The sequence below is a fragment of the Nelumbo lutea genome, chromosome 8 (genome assembly GCF_056320005.1).
Source record: "Nelumbo lutea isolate HS-2025 chromosome 8, American lotus-T2T, whole genome shotgun sequence".
Taxonomy (NCBI): domain Eukaryota; kingdom Viridiplantae; phylum Streptophyta; class Magnoliopsida; order Proteales; family Nelumbonaceae; genus Nelumbo; species Nelumbo lutea.
In genome coordinates, this window is record NC_142691.1 from 58,166,521 (window position 1) to 58,182,820 (window position 16,300).

General features: G+C 40.0%; 1 protein-coding gene across 2 annotated transcripts in view; it reads left to right on the forward strand.

Annotated features, from left to right (window-relative positions):
- LOC148844385 (uncharacterized) overlaps positions 1 to 16,300 on the forward strand; it is a 146,794-nt gene that overhangs the window by 115,756 nt on the left and 14,738 nt on the right. Inside the window, exon 7 of one of the 2 annotated variants that reach the window (XM_088959994.1) lies at positions 3,207 to 3,289. The exons of the other annotated variant lie outside the window; for it this stretch is intronic. Coding sequence (XP_088816120.1) covers positions 3,207 to 3,289 — 83 coding nt within the window. The remainder of the gene's footprint in view (positions 1 to 3,206; positions 3,290 to 16,300) is intronic. 2 annotated transcript variants of the gene reach the window in all.

Genomic DNA, 16,300 nt, shown 5'->3' on the forward strand with positions numbered 1-16,300 from the left:
CCAACGGCTGTGAACATTTAAAACTAACACGAGTCTCTATAAATGTCCAATTTTAGGGTTTTACACAGAATTAAACCAAACAACATGAATCAAACATGCACTTTATTTATTTCCACTAAATAACAAAAGTACATCAAATCAGATTGAAGCTAAGGGCATACAAAAACTGTCTAACAAATTTAACAATGGATATGGCACTGAACAAAACGGAATGGTGAAACAGGGTTTACAAGACCTATCAACCTCTATTTATAGGCTAATAATAATAAGAAGCAAAGCAATATCTTACTGTTTAGATTTGAACTTTATTAGAAAATAAAAATTTCCTATTCAAACTAAGAAACTTTTATAGCTCAATTAATTCTATAATTAAAGAAACGGGAAAAAACTATAAATATTAATTATAAAAATTAAAATAAATGGTAATTTTCTTGAAAGATTGAAACTTAACTCTCTAATTTCTAAACCAACATGACCATACTTAACACAAAGACTGTTAATGTTTAAACCAACTGGTCAACATGTTTACTTTGACGTTGACTATGACCTGCATGACCCAAAGATCAGTCATTTTGAAGCCTTTACTTGGGACACTTCCGTATATCTGGTTAAGCTGAAAATTTATGTTATTTAAGCATTATACTTTTACTTCCACCAGAATTTAACCAAATTGACCAAGGTTTTGTTAGACAGTCTTGTATGTCCTTAGCTTCAATTGGATTTGATGTACTTTTGTTATTTAGTGGAAATAAATTAAAGTGCATGTTTGATTCATGTTGTTTGGTATAATTCTGTGTAAGACCCTAAAACTGGACACTTATAGAAACTTGTGTTAGTTTTAAATGTTCACAGCCATTGGATAAGTCTGTGGAGATTTATCCTGCCAAGGCTGATACTAGTGTGCCACCAAGTGTTGGGATGGCTTGTTTCGGCCATCAGGGTAAGACCCAAGGCACATGCAGTATGGGATTGCTTGAACCCTTGAACCGGACCAGATTTCCAGTATTGCCCTAGACCTTGGAGACAGATGGGCAAAACTGGAAAGTTACACCTAACCCCTAGACTCGATTATGACACATCACTAGGTGTCGGATCGGGCTGTCTTTGATGTGTCAATCAGTGAGATCCTTAGTGGGGGTCAAAACCTGGACATGTTGGGGCAGTCTAAGAATTCATCTGAGTGAGTGGTCATAGTGACAAGATCAGCCCCTTTGTCGGACAATGGTGATGATCGGTAATGCACTCTCTCTGATGGAAACCAAACTGCCGGCAGTTGATTTCAATCGTTGGAATTTTGTTTTGCAAAATAAGATATATATATATATATATATATATATATATATATATATATATTATATATATATATGTATATGTACGGTTTCAAAAGATTTGCAAAAGGTTTTAATTCCCGGGATCCATGTGAGAGGAGAGTGCGGCACTGTTCCTTGCAGCCGAGAGAGATGTCTTCTCTTGTCGGGCAGTGTTTGATCATTAAGGGCTGAGAGGTTAAGTGTAAGACCATTTAGGATAATACCTGATAGGCTAATCTTGCACCTGCCCACAGTCCCTGGGTTTTTATAAGATGGCTTGGCCTAGGGACCACTTAATGTAAGTGTTAGGCCCATAGGGTCCATGTGATGGGCTCAAGGGGGTCACCGAGTCTTTCAGTGAATTCGGCTGGGCCTTGTAATAAAGGCTGGGCCGAACCCATGTGGCTGGTGTGTAGATCAATGCTTGGGTCCCACGCCATACAAAGAAGCCCAACTGGGCAGCAGGTTGGAAACTAGTTAAACACTGAACACTTAATGGGCCAAAAGCCCATTTCGAACTGGGCTGATATGATCACCAGTTCATAGAGTGAATCTGAGATTAGTGTTAGTAAAAGGGTTGGGTCTTTGACCTTATCCACTCTAAGAGACCAAATTCAAATTAGATTTGAATCTGGTAACCTCCTAATAAGATCAGGAGTTAACTAACTTAATCTACAGATAGGATTAAGATTAACCTCTATCCAAATACTGATTTGGATTGAGATAACTCACAAAATATTGGGAGGTTTCTTAATCAAGAAGAAAGAGGAGAAAACCCTAGCAGAAATATCAGATTTCGAACTAGGGGGTTTAAGTAAGCAAGAAACACATCCTGCAATCTGAGATTTGATCTCTCACAGACTCCAGAGAGAAGAGACAATTCTGCGCTCTTCGTCCCTGGACTTCTCCTCCTTCAGCCACCGCCACTACCTGTTGGAAGATTGGATCTTTGCAGCAACAGGAAGTCAAGAAAGCAGTTCTTGACAATAGTCTTGCAAGAAAGACACTAGGATTCGATGTTCAAGGTTTCCAAAGGGTTCTTGTGAAGAATCCAGTGTGTAGGACGCACCCTGCTGGTTCCGTTCCATCCACAGCTGTGTCATCTTCAGCAGGAGCGGATCTTGATTACTTCTTTGGGCGTGAACACCAACTTTGGGAGATATTATTTCTCCGGATCAGGTATAATCCTTCCTGTTTCCTTTTGGTTCAGATTTGGTTTGTTTATGGTTCAAGTAGGATCCTTGAATAATGTATTCTAAATTTAGGGAATATGATTCCCAGTTGGAAGAAGGTAGGAAATTTTTTTGAAATTCGCCCCCATTCCGCACCTTTCTTGGCGTCCATTAGATGGATCCTACCATTCTTTCAGGTTTGATAGGCCAAACAGTCACTTTTTTTGTTGTTGTTAATAGTGCATTCTGCAGTCCTGCCATCTGACCTCTTTTCTTCTTCAATTTCATTCTTTGTTTCCATGTTTGCATAACCCTCCAATAGTTGATGTCCCAGGTTTGCCAAGGCTGCAACTATCAAAATTTACCTTTCCTATCTTTTGTAATTGGTAAAGTTATCTTTCCTATCCTGTAAATAGATTTGTTGAAGGATTACAAAGAGCTAGGGAGAACAAAAGGGAAATGGATTGAAATAGTTAGAAATTATTTAAGGGCCCATTATCTAGCAATGGATATGGAACTGAACAGAGTGGAATGTCAGAACAAGATTCATGCAGCCAACCCTATATAGTTGGGACAAGGCATAGTTGAGTTGCATCTTGGAAATAGATTTATTTAAACGTTGTGTTCCCTTTTTCATGGATAACGTGCTATACTTGTTTTGGAAGTAATGTCATTTTTTATGGTTTCTTCTGAATATTTTGTATAAACGTTTTATTCATTATAGGCAGTTGATGATCGAACTATTGGTCACAATCCAGAGAGGTTAAGTTTACTGAAAGGTGGCATTGTTTATAGTAATGCAGTTGTGTAAGTACATCAAAGATTTTATCGAAATGTCTAGTTTCCTACCATATGTATGTCTGGTTCAAGCAGTTCTATTGCTTCTTGTTGTAGATATTACATGCGTACATCCTTTCTTGTATTGCTAACTGTTCAGTTTTATAAATTTGCATGAGGATATGGAGTATAATGCTAAAAAACAATGTACCTAGCACCCCTCTTAGTTTAGGCGAGTACTTTCTTTCCACTCACACCACCCCCCCTTACATTTATGTGAGCCCACCCCCTGGGTATTGTAACCCTCTAATACAACTGTTTTTTATTCACTCCTTTCTTGGCCAAAGCATCTCCAACTGTTTGCCAAGCTTTTAGTCAAACTGATTTCTACTCACTCTTTGCTCCCTAGCTAGACTTTTGCTTCTCTCAGTATGTGTTTATGCTGCCATGTATCTATACTGTATTTCTAAGCCAAATAATTATGAACCTTGAGTGCCCTTTCACAATAATATACCAGTAATTTTAACTTTCCCAACTTTAACTCTTGAAGCATTGTCATCAGCTCTGCTCTTGTTAGGGGTGCAACTTGGGTGGGCCCAGGCCAAAATTTTATACGGGCTGGGCTTGGATTTTCAGTCCTCAGGCTGGGCTCGGGCCCAAGAAGTTGGGCTTTTTTATTTTTCGGGATGTGCCTGGGCCTAGCCGTTAGGTAGCCCGAGTCCAGCTTAAGCCCAGCCCAACTATACATTTTCATACATACACATTTGTATACATATTTAGTTATATACATACATATTTACATATGCACATAAATATTTGTATACAAATTTGCATAAATACATATACATGTATAATTTTAGAGTGAGTTCATTGACCAACCCGAGCCCGAGCCCAACCCGAGTGCATCAAATTACAGTATGGGTTGGGCTTGGGTTGGGAATGTCGGGCTTGACCTTGGGCGTGAGCCTTAAGCCCAAATTTTAGGGTCGGGCCTAGGTTGATTATAAACCCAGCCCAACCCACTCAACTTGCACCCGTAGTTCTTGTTAAATCTCCTTGCCAATAGGTCCTCATAATCCGCCACAATATTGCAAAGATGATCCTTGATCATATGACCTATTAGAAGTGGTATTTTTTGTATTAGAGTAGGCAGAAGGGAAATCTTGTGCTTAAATCCTATCTATACATATTATTAAAATGAAATGTTACATTTTATTTGTCCCAAAGAACCTGGTTTCATTTTCCATTGTTACGCTCTATTTTATATGCTTTTCATTAATAATAGATTCATTTTTATCTGACAGAATCCTATACTATATATATATACAGAGAGAGAGAGAGAGAGAGGCATTCCATGTGTTTGATATTAAGGGGGCAAAAGATCGTATTGCTGCCCCCTATCTAAGTATTTATTATTAAAAGATTATGTTGTATATATATATATACATATAGACATATATATACAGAGAGAGAGAGAGAGAGAGAGAGAGCATTCCATGTGTTTGATATTAAGGGGGCAAAAGATTGTATTGCTGCCCCCTATCTAAGTATTTATTGTTAAAAGATTATGTTGTACAAAAGATCAATACCTTGGACCTGCTTCAAAGAAAAAGGCCAGACTGGTGCCTATCCCCTAATGTCTGTAGCCTTTTCTTTTGGAGTGGTGAGATAGTGACTCATCTATTTATATCCTATCCTTTTGTTTCTTACCTGTGGGACTGGTTCTCTTCTCTCTTTGGTTGCAAGTGAATTCCCCCCTCATGTGTGCTAAGCCTTTTAACCCTAGATTTTTCCATAAACAAAAGAAAATGGGTAGAATGATGTGGAAAATAACAAGAGTAGCTATCATTTGGTCAGTTTGGGAAAAGAGAAATAACAGGATCTTCCAAGGGCAAGAAAAATCCAAGGAAGCACTTGTTGAGGGTATTACCGTCAAAATTATACATTGGTTGAAAATTTTGCAACTATTCAAGGACTTCTCTTTTGATGACTTGATCAGAGGTTGTAGTGCTATAGCGACTTCCTCTTCCCCTTCTCCTATAGTTCAAGAGAGTTGGTCCCCTCTTCTATAGGAATTGGATAAAGAGTTATGCATTGTTTTGACAACTAACACACTTCACAAATCAAACTCTAACTCAAAACAAACTTAAACAATTTAGGAAATAATCCTTGTATCAAAGAAAAGACAAATGGCCTAGCCTAGCATGTCACAACTGTAACCTAGCTATTGACTTCTCTTAGTGGTTCGATCAGCTTTGATTCCTGAAATAAAAAAGAAAGGGAGAAGAAGGGAGGAAGAAGAAGAGAAAGAGAGAATAAAAGATGAAGGGATGGTTTGGCTGGTTTCCAAAAGAGAAAATTAGTCTCCTAGCGCCAACCGGAATCTATATATATAATATTAAGTACAAAGGCCTTTGTGCCCCTCTTTATGTATGGGACACTCTACTCAACCTCAGACACAATAGACAAAACATCTTTAAGTAAAGCACTATGAAATGACTCAAATACCCCTGGACTATCGACTCTAACACACCCCTTCAATCTAGTGAGTATATATCATATAATCCCATCTTGTTACATATATAATCCACTTTTCCCCGACTCAACCCTTTTGTAAACAAATCAGCCCACTGACTCCCTATGTTCACATGTATTGTATTTATCACTCCACTAAGCACTTTTTCTCTTACAAATGACAATCAATTTCTATGTGTTTTGTTCTCTTGTGGAAGACTGGATTAGATGCAATGTGAACTGCAGCTTGGTTGTCACAGTACAACTTCATAGGATTGTTGAGTGCATACCCAATCTCCTAGAGTTTCTTTAACCACACTAAACTCACAAGCTGTGTGTGCCATGGCACACACAAGAAAAGTACAATACCCTGTAATAGACCTTCTATCGGACACTGAGCCTACCCAATCTACATCTGCATAACCCTCTATTTCAAGACTTCCTCCTGATTTGTATAATAATATACAACCTGGAGCCCCTTTCAAATACCATACAATTCTTAGAACTACAGATATATCATTTGTTAGGTACCTGAAGTGGGTCTACTGGCCAGATATATCATTTGCTGTGAGTATGGTGAGCAGTTTGTGCAACATCCTCGAGTTCCTCATTGGGAAGCAGTTCTGAGGATTGTTAGGTACCTAAAGGGTGTTCCAGTTCGTGATTTGCTATACAATATTGGAGGGACTCTCAAGAAAGTAAGGTATATAGATGCTAATTGGGCTGGTTCTGTATCAGACAGGAGATCAACTACAGGGTATTGTACCTTCTTTGGTGGCAATCTTGTAACTTGGAAGAGTAAGAAACAAACAGTGGTGGCAAGGGGTAGTGCAAAAGCTGAGTACAAGGCTATGGCTCATACCACATGTGAACTAGTATGGCTAAAGAACTTGTTACAAGAGATGGGGTTCTCAGTTGACAAACCCATGAGACTATACTGTGATAATCAAGCAGTTGTTCACATCTCTTCCAATCCAGTCTTCCATGAGAGAACCAAGCATATTGAGGTCGATTGTCACTTTGTAAGAGAGAAAGTGATCAGTGGAGTGATAACCACATCTCATGTGAGCTCGAGAAATCAATGGGTAGGTCTCTTTACAAAGGGATTGTCTCGGGGTAGAGTAAATTATATTTGTAACAAGCTGGGACTATATGACATGTACTCTCCAGCTTGAGGGGGAGTGTTAGAGTGTACAAAATAGGGGTATTTTGGTCATTTGGCTTTATCTATTTGAGAGTGAAAGGTCTGTTTTATTCAAGTTTAAGTTGTGTGTCCCATCACTTATGAGGGACAACATCGTCTTTATTGTAACTAAGTTTATGTAAGATAAATGCAAGTGGGTCGACTAGAGAGGACAGATTTTCCTCTACTGGCCGAACCCTTCTTCTTCTTCTTGAAGGGATGGTAGAATCCATCGTATGGATGCCAAAACAGTTGCGGAATAGGTGGGCGAATTTCAAAAATTTTCTACCTTCCTTTCAACTAGGAGCCGCATTCCCTAATTTTAGAATCAAGATTCAAGGATCCTACTTGAACCAGAACCAAACTAGATTTGAACCAAAGGTAAAAGGGAAATTATACCTGATCCAGAGAAAGAATTTCTCCCAAAGTTGGTGTTCACGCCCAAAGAAGGAACCAAGATCTGCTCCTGCTGAAGATGACACAGCAACTGTGGAACAGAACCAGCAGGGTGCATCCTACACACTGAATCCTTCACAAGAACCCTCTGGATGACAATGAGCACCAAACCGAATCAGTCTTTCAATAAAGGCTGATATCAAGAACTCTTCTTGATCTTTCTCTGACAGAGAGAACGAACTGTGACAGATGGATGGCGGCTGCAATAGGAGGAAGCTAGAGAAATAGATGGCGAACTGCTTTTCTTTTCTCTAGGGTTTCTGAGATCCTATCTCACAAATTGCAGATTGTGTTCTGTCTCCCTAGGGTTCGAATTCATGTAATTCGAAATTAGGGTTTCTTCCAGTTGCTTAATGATTAAGAAAAGGAATTTCCTGATCATATAAGGAGTAGCTCCTTATCCAAATCTGTATTTGGATTAGGACTCTTCTTAATCCTATCTGCATATTAGATAAGCTTTTTGGGCTCATCCTAATCTCAGATCCGCCCCTTAATAATGACTGATCAAATCAGCCCAATTCAAAATGTGCTCTAGGCCCAACAAGGTTATGTGCTCAAAAAGTCTTCCAAACTGCTGCCCAGTTGGGCTTCTTTGTATGGCGTGGGACCCAAGCATTGATCTACACACCAGCCACATGGGTTCGGCCCAGCCTCTGTTACAAGGCCTGGCCGAATTTATTGGGGAGCCCAGTAAACCCCCTGAGCCCATCATATGGACCCTATGGGCCCAACACTTACACTAAGTGGTCCCTAGGCCAAGCTATCTTATAAAAACCAGGGACTGTGGGCAGGTGCAAGATTAGCCCATCAGGTATCATCCCAAATGGCCTTACACTTAACCTCTCAGCCCATAATGATCAAGTACTGCCCAACAAGAGAGGACCTCTCCCTCAACTGCAAGGAACAGTGCCGCACTCTCTACTTACATGGATCCCAGGAATTAAAACCATTTGCAAACATTTTGAAACCATACTTATCTATATATCATATATATATATACATTTTGCAAAACAAAATTCCAATGATTGAAATCAACTGCCGGTAGTTTGGTTTCTATCAGAGAGATTGCATCCCCGATCATTACCTTTGTCTGACGAAGGGGCTGATCCCGTCACTATGATCACCCACTCAGATGAATTCTCAGACTGTCCCAACATACCCAGGTTTTGACCCCCGCTAAGGATCTCACTGATTGGCATATCAAAGACAGCCAGATCCGACACCTAGTGCAGTACCATAGTCGGGTCTAGGGGTCAGGTGTAACTTTCCAGTTTTGCCCATCAATCTCTAAGATCCAGGGCAATACTGGAAATCTGGTCCGATTCAAGGGTTCAATTAATCCCACACTGCATGTGCCTTGGGTCTCACCCTGGCGGCTGAGACAAGCCACCCCAACAGTTGGTAGCACAGCAATGTCAGCCTTGGCAGGATAAATCTCCCCAGACTTACCTAACGGCTGTGAACATTTAAAGCCAACACAAGTCTCATTAAGTGTCCAGTTTTAGGGTCTTACACAGAAGTATACCACACAACATGAATCAAGCATGTACTTCATTTATTTACATTAAATATCAAAAGTACATCAATACTGATTGAAGCTAAGGGCATACAAAAACTGTCCAACACTTCTTCCTCTTCTTCTCCACTTTAACCTAGAATTGAATAGGGTCTTCACAGTAACTATTTGTGATGTAGAAGATGGAGAAAGAGAGGAAAAAAACCTAGATTCCCAATCATATGATTGGAAACTTCTTGTGTTCAGCTGGTCTCCAGAAGAGAAAATCAGTCTCCCAGCCAACCAGAATCAATATTTATAGATTTCTAATATTAAGTACAAATACTTTTGTGCCCCTCTTTATGTATGGGACACTCTACTCAACCTCAGACACATTAGACAAAACATCTTTAAGTAAAGCACTATGAAATGACTTAAATACCCCTGGACTGTCGACTCTAACAACTCCTCATTTTCCCAACCACTGATTATAGATAACTGTAAGGCTGAACTGATGTCTGCATCAAAGTAATAGAGACCTCTAGACTCATGACCACTCCCAATCATTCTCTTCATCAATTTGTCCTAAAAAACACAATGAGTAGGAAAGAATGTTATGCTACAGATTAAGTTTTTTGTAAGCTTAGAAATAGATAATAGGTTTGAAACAAGATTGTGAACATAGAGTACAGATTTAAGAGAGAAATCCTTGCCTAGGTTAACCTCCCCCTTTCTAAAGATGATGGAGAATGAAACATCAGCTACTCTCATCTTATCTTGGCCAAACATCAAATGATAAGAAGAAAATGAAGAAGACATGTGTCATATGGTCGATAGCACCGGAATCAATAACCCAAGAGTTAGACACTGTAGAGAAGTGTTGAACAGTCCTTACAACCCTTTGAGTCATTGAAACAAGTAGCCAGGACATAACAGTAGCATTCTCTTTGCACCAAATTGAGTACTCAGCATCATCCTCTTTAGGTTCCTTCTTCTTTCCATTTATATAACCCATAAGCTCCCTGGAAGTAATGAAGACTTTGGTTGAAACAGACCATTCTTTGAATTTGTATTCATCCAACAACACACTGGTGATTTGCAGATGATGCAGATTTAGATTTCTAGGTTTGAGGATCTCCCACCAGTCCTATTATCCTTACAGGACACCTCTCCTGATATTGTGGAAATGTTCGGCTCCTAACAGCAACCCACAACTGTTGTCTTCAAAAAAAAAACAAGGTTTATAACCTGCTGGAGCTGTGACTGAATTGATAGCAGCTAATACCCTGCTGAACTGTTAAAAGTCCTGTTGACTGTAACTCCTGTAGTCCTGTACCCTTCCCACACCCACCGGATGTTAGAAGAAGCTTCACAGACTGGGAAACCTTACAAGTTACAACGGAACTGAGGACAACCCCTGCAACTAAATCTGGAATGAGAACACTTCGTGAACTGACAAAAAAGAAGGGAAAAAAAAAAAAACTCCTGCAGCTGGACTGAGAACACTTCCTGAAATCAGATCTGGACTAAAAGCAACTTCTGTAGTTGAATCTGGACTGAACAATTTCTGTAATCAGTTCTTGCTCTCAGACTGAAACTAGTAACCGTCCACTCAGTCCTCCTAGATCTATTCTATACAGATCTCTCTAGTAGCCATTGTTATAGAAAAGCTAGCAGGGCATATACAGGCTGGGGGAACTCTCTTTGATCCCTACACTCAAAGAGAACCCTAGACACAGACCTTTCTGTACTCTGCGATCAGACCTAGGGCTTCTTCACAGTAGCCAAAGAAAAAAAGAAGAAAAAAAGGAGAATAGAAGAGGGAAGAAAAAGAAGGAAAACTAGAACCAGTCAATCAGACTGATTGATGCTCTGATACCATGTTAGCTGAAATGGTGAAGTAGAAGAGCAAGAAGAGATGAGAGAAGAGAAGAGAAGAGAGCTGTGTACAGACAGCAATCTATGTCCAGCCAGCCCTACAAACTAGTATATATATTAACATTAGGAAGATACAATGAAAGGACTAGAATGCCCCTGATTAGTGAAGGACACCTACACAGTACAAGAATAAAACCAATTTAGGATCTTTTGAAGATTAATCAGTTTTATGATGTTTTTCTGAGTAGATGTTTTGTGTTAGTTGTTAGATAGGAGGTGGGGACCACAGTAGTTATGTGAGTCCAAATTTTATTATGTTTTTGAGTCTTATATATGTTGTTTTATTTTTTATCGCCCTATAAGGGCATAGTTGTCTTTGTACTGCTCTATTATTTTTAGTATAAATAATAAGTGAAGGGAGCAGCCAGACATAGCTCTCTTTTCTTTTCAACTTCTCTTCTTCTCTTCTTCTCTTCTTCTCCTCTCTTCAAGAAACAACTTTTCTTTCATATTTTTTAGTTCAGCAGATTTCTACTTGGTATCAGAGCATCAGCTAGGGTTTCTTGAAGCATTCTCATGCAGCCCTAGATCAGCCGACTTCATGAAGTAATAAAGGGCTGATCAATCTGCTATAGATTGCCCAATTCTTGGATTTTTTTGTGGGATCTAGTCAGTAGGAAGGTGATCTACTGTACGGCATCAAAATCAGGAAGAACTGGAGTACGGGGAAGAGTCCCAAAAAAGTTGGACTCTTTGTTTTTTATCTGATCTTGGGCGCCCAGGTATTGTTAGTTTTCTTTTGATATTCTGAAGAGGGCGGTTTGGTTTCTGAAATTTTCTAAGCCTCCCAAAGTGATTGATTCACTCTTCTCTCTGTTGGGAGGTGTGGGAAGGAGAGAGATTTCTCTCCAGATATGGTTTTCTTCTTCCGGAAGGGTTGGTTTCTGTGTATGTGATATTAATTATTTTTGGAAGATTTCCAATCTATTTTTTCTTATTATTGAATTGTTTGAAGTAAGATGGAGAGTTGGAATACCGAGATGAAATCTACCGGTACTGTGGGGCTGGGTGTTAGAGGTAGTAGTGATATTTTTGGGCTTGGGATCATTACTACAGTAAAACTTGATGGTACAAATTATTTGGAGCGAGCACAATCAGCTAAGATGGCTATGGATGCCGGTGGAAAATTAGGGTATCTCACTAGGGAGGAGAAGAAACCTGATACCAGACTCTTCCCGATGGGTGCAGGAGAATTACATGGTAATGTCCTGGTTGTGTAATTCTATGTTACCTCATATTGCAAAAAAATTCCTATGGGCTAATACTTCTAAGGAGATTTGAGATGGAGTGACTGAAACCTACTCTCATAAGCAAAATGAAGCCAGAGCCTATTAGTTAAGAAATCAAGTGATAAGTATGAAACAGGGAGAAAAACCTCTTGTTATGTATTTCTCCATGCTGAAAACCCTATGATAGGAAATAGATCACTTAAAAACTGTGGTATGGGAAAGTGTAAATGATGCAGCAAACTATCACAAACTGGTAGAGAGGAATAGGGTTTTTGAGTTCTTGGTAGGGCTGAACCCTGAATTTGACATTGCTAGGCAACATATTCTTTCTAGGGAGGGTGTAACTCTCTCAAGCCTATGACTTTGTCTCTAGAGAGGAGAGTAGGAGGAATGTAATGTTGAGATAGCCTGGGATTGACCAGTCGGCTATGGTTGGTACAACAAAACCTAAGCCGAATGGAGATAGGGGGAGTAGTGAGACTAGATGGGAAGATAAGGACTTGGTGTGTGATTATTGCAAGAAGCCAAAGCATACCAGGGACACTTGTTGGAAGCTTCATCCAAATATTATGCCTACCCAGATAAGAAACAAGAAGGGAAATGCAAATGTAGCCACTACAGGAGACTCTTTGGCCCCTTTTTTCCCAAACTGATTGGGAATCCATTGCAATAGCAGCAGTGAGAACAAAATTGGAGAGTTTTGGACAGATTATGAGTATGAAAGATTCACCTAGCTCTAGCCTTCCAGATGGATAACAAAATGTATGAGCCAACTACACCATTTCCTTTGCACATACAGGTAGTTCATATGCAATTGCAAATCCTGCATCCACTTCAGGTAAGCAGGGACCTCCTTGGATTATAGACTTAGGAGCATCTGAGCAAATGACTAATGCCCCTACCCTTTTCAGTTCCTATCAATTGTGCTTTGGTAGAGACAGAGTCTCTACAGCAGATGGTTCACATATTCCCATTGCTGGGAAGGGGACAGTTAGAGTGACCAATGATATAACTTAGTCTTCTGTTTTACATGTACCTAGACTTCAAACCAACCTACTATCTGTTAGTTCTTTAACAAAAAATTTGAATTGTTCCGTGACCTTTCTTCCTAGTAATTGTGTTTTGTAGGATCTGGAATCAAAGAAGATGATTGGGAATGGTCGTGAGGTGAATGGAGTCTACCTTCTGCATGAATTTCGAGACATCAGAGCCATCATGTTAGCAGCAGCAGTAGTAGTGGGTTAGAGTCGGTGAACCAGATTATGCTTTGGCACAATCGTTTGGGACATCTTTCTTTTAGTTCTTTGAAATGTCTTTTCCCAAAGTTGTTTGAGTCTGTTCAGTTATCTACTTTGGAGTATGAGAGTTGTCAGTTAGGAAAGCATTGTATACAGTCTTTTAAACCAAGTAATAAAAGGAGTACTTTTGCTTTTAATATTGTTCACACTGATGTATGGGGGCCATATCATATCCCTTCCATGGGAGGATTCCGTTACTTTCTCTTGTTTGTGGATGATTATACATGATATTCTTGGATGTATTTGATAAGATCACGTGATGAGGTTCCTAACTTGGTACGGCAGTTCCACCAGATGGTTCTCACACAATTTGGAGTGAGAATTAAGGATTTTAGATCAGGTAATGCCAGAGAGTACTATGAGAAGGACTTGACCACGAATCTCTTAGAACATGGTGCAAATCATCAGAGTAGTTGTGCATATACACCGCAACAGAATGGAGTTGCTGAGAGGAAAAACAGACACATTGTTGAGGTGGCAAGGAGCCTTATGTTGTGTGCTTCGATTCCTATGCAGTTCTGGGGAGATGCAATGCTTACAGTCGTGCATTTGATTAACCGTGTTCCTTCACGGACTTTGGGGTTTAAGGTGCCATTTAGTCTTCTTTTTCCAGATGGGGAGATATTTCATATACCTCTAAGGGTTTTTGGTTGTGTTTCCTTTGTTCACATTCTTGGCCCTCATCGCAAGAAATTGGATCCTAAGGCCAAGAAATGTGTTTTTCTTAGGTATGCTCAGAACCAAAAGGGGTATTGTTGTTATGACCCAGTGTCGAGGAGCAAATTTGTCACTATGGATGTTACCTTCTTTGAATCCACCTTCTTCTCGAGTGGTTCTCCTCGGGGGGGAGAGTTTTGGGGAGGAGAATTCACAATCTATTCCTTTTCCTATTTCTTTGGTGCCTCCATCAGTTCAGCCAGCACCTGCACCTCCAGTTTCATTACCTGAGCCACTACGGGCAGCCTCACAGAAATATGAACGCCGACGGATGATGGTTGACTCCACACATCCTCAACCCACACCACTCTCTATTAGTCCTTCTAAAACTCCAGATTCGGTAGATACAGTTCCAGGTATTCCTCTTGAATCTGAGCATGTTATGTTTTCTGATGATAATGTTCCTGCCCCTAACACCATTGTTGCAACTGATCCCACTGACCTTGATCTTCCCATTGCACTTCGTAAGGGGAAGAGAAGGTGTACAGCCCATTGCATTTCACACCAACTTTCCTACAATGCCTTATCACCCTTCTACCGTGCATTTCTTTATTCCCTAGATTTTGTGTCTATACCCAAGAATGTTACTAAGGCTCTCTCCAAACCTGAGTGGAAAACAGCCATGCAAGATGAGATGGATGCTTTGGTTAAAAACCAAACTTGGGAAATAGTTGATCTCCCCCCAGACAAGGAGGCAGACGGAGGTAGATGGGTATTCACAGTGAAGTATAGGATCGATGGCAAGATGGAGAGGTACAAGGCAAGGTTAGTAGCAAAAGGGTATACTCAGACTTATGGTGTTGATCATCTGGAAACCTTTGCACCTGTAGCTAAGTTGAGTTTAGTTCGTATCCTTTTATCTCTAGCAGCCACCTATTCATGACCCTTGTTCCAGGTTGATGTCAAAAATGCCTTCCTCAAAGGTGATTTACAAGAGGTATATATGGACATTCCAATAGGCTTTTATAAAAATGTTGGTAAAGGAAAGGTTTGCAAACTTAGAAAATCTCTATATGGACTGAAACAGTCACCTAGGGGTTGGTTTGATAGGTTCAGAGGGGCACTCATCGGTTTTGGATACACACAGACACAGTTTGACCACACCCTCTTTGTGAAGAGGAGAGATGCTCTGGTGTCAATCTTGATTGTGTATGTGGATGATATAGTGGTGACAGGAAATGATTTGGAGGAGATTGATGATCTCAAAAATCATTGCAGCAAGAATTTGAGATCAAAGATCTTTGTGAGCTCAAATACTTCTTGGGGATTGAAGTTGCAAGATCCAAGCATGGGATCATCATTTCACAGAGAAAGTATGTACTTGACCTACTGCGGAACACTGAGAAGCTGGGGACCAAACCAATGCACTCCTATTGATCCAAATCACAGAATTAATGGTGTGGTTGGTGAGTTGGTAAAGGATGTGGGGAGATATCAAAGAATGGTGGGCCGATTGTTGTATTTGTGTATGACACGACCAGATATTTCTTATGTTGTCAGTGTTGTGAGCCAGTACAAGCATGCACCTCGGGTTCAACACTGGGAAGCTATTGAGAGAATACTTGCATATCTGAAAAGGCACCCTAGCAGAGGCATTCTTTTCTCAAATCATGAGAATCAGAAGCTAGAATCCTATACAGATGCAGAGTGGGCAAGATGCTTAGATGACAAGAGGTCTACATCAGGAGTGTGTACCTTTGTAGGTGGAAACTTGATCTCCTAGAAGAGTAAGAAGCAAGCGGTTGTGGCAAGGTCAAGTGCAGAGGCTGACTATAGATCCATGGCTCGTTGTGCCTTAGAACTTCTTTGAGTTAGATCTCTTTTGAGTGAGATTGGGGTGAAAGTAGAGGAACCTATGATGTTATACTGTGACAATCAGGCTGCAATCAATATTGCCCACAATCCAATTCATCATGATAGGACAAAACACATTGAAGTTGATAGACACTTTATAAGAGAAAGGGTAACAACTGGAGAAGTTTGTTTGCCTTACGTCTCTTCAGAGTTGCAGCTGGCTGATGTTCTCACTAAAGGGGTGGCAAAGAACAATCTTGAACATGACCTATGCAAGATGGGAATGTGTGACATTTACTCCCAACTTGACGGGGAGTGTTGAAGATTAATCAATTTTATGATGTTTTTCTGAGTAGATGTTTTATGTTAGTTGATAGATAGGAGGTGGGGACCACAGTAGTTATGTGAGTCCAAATT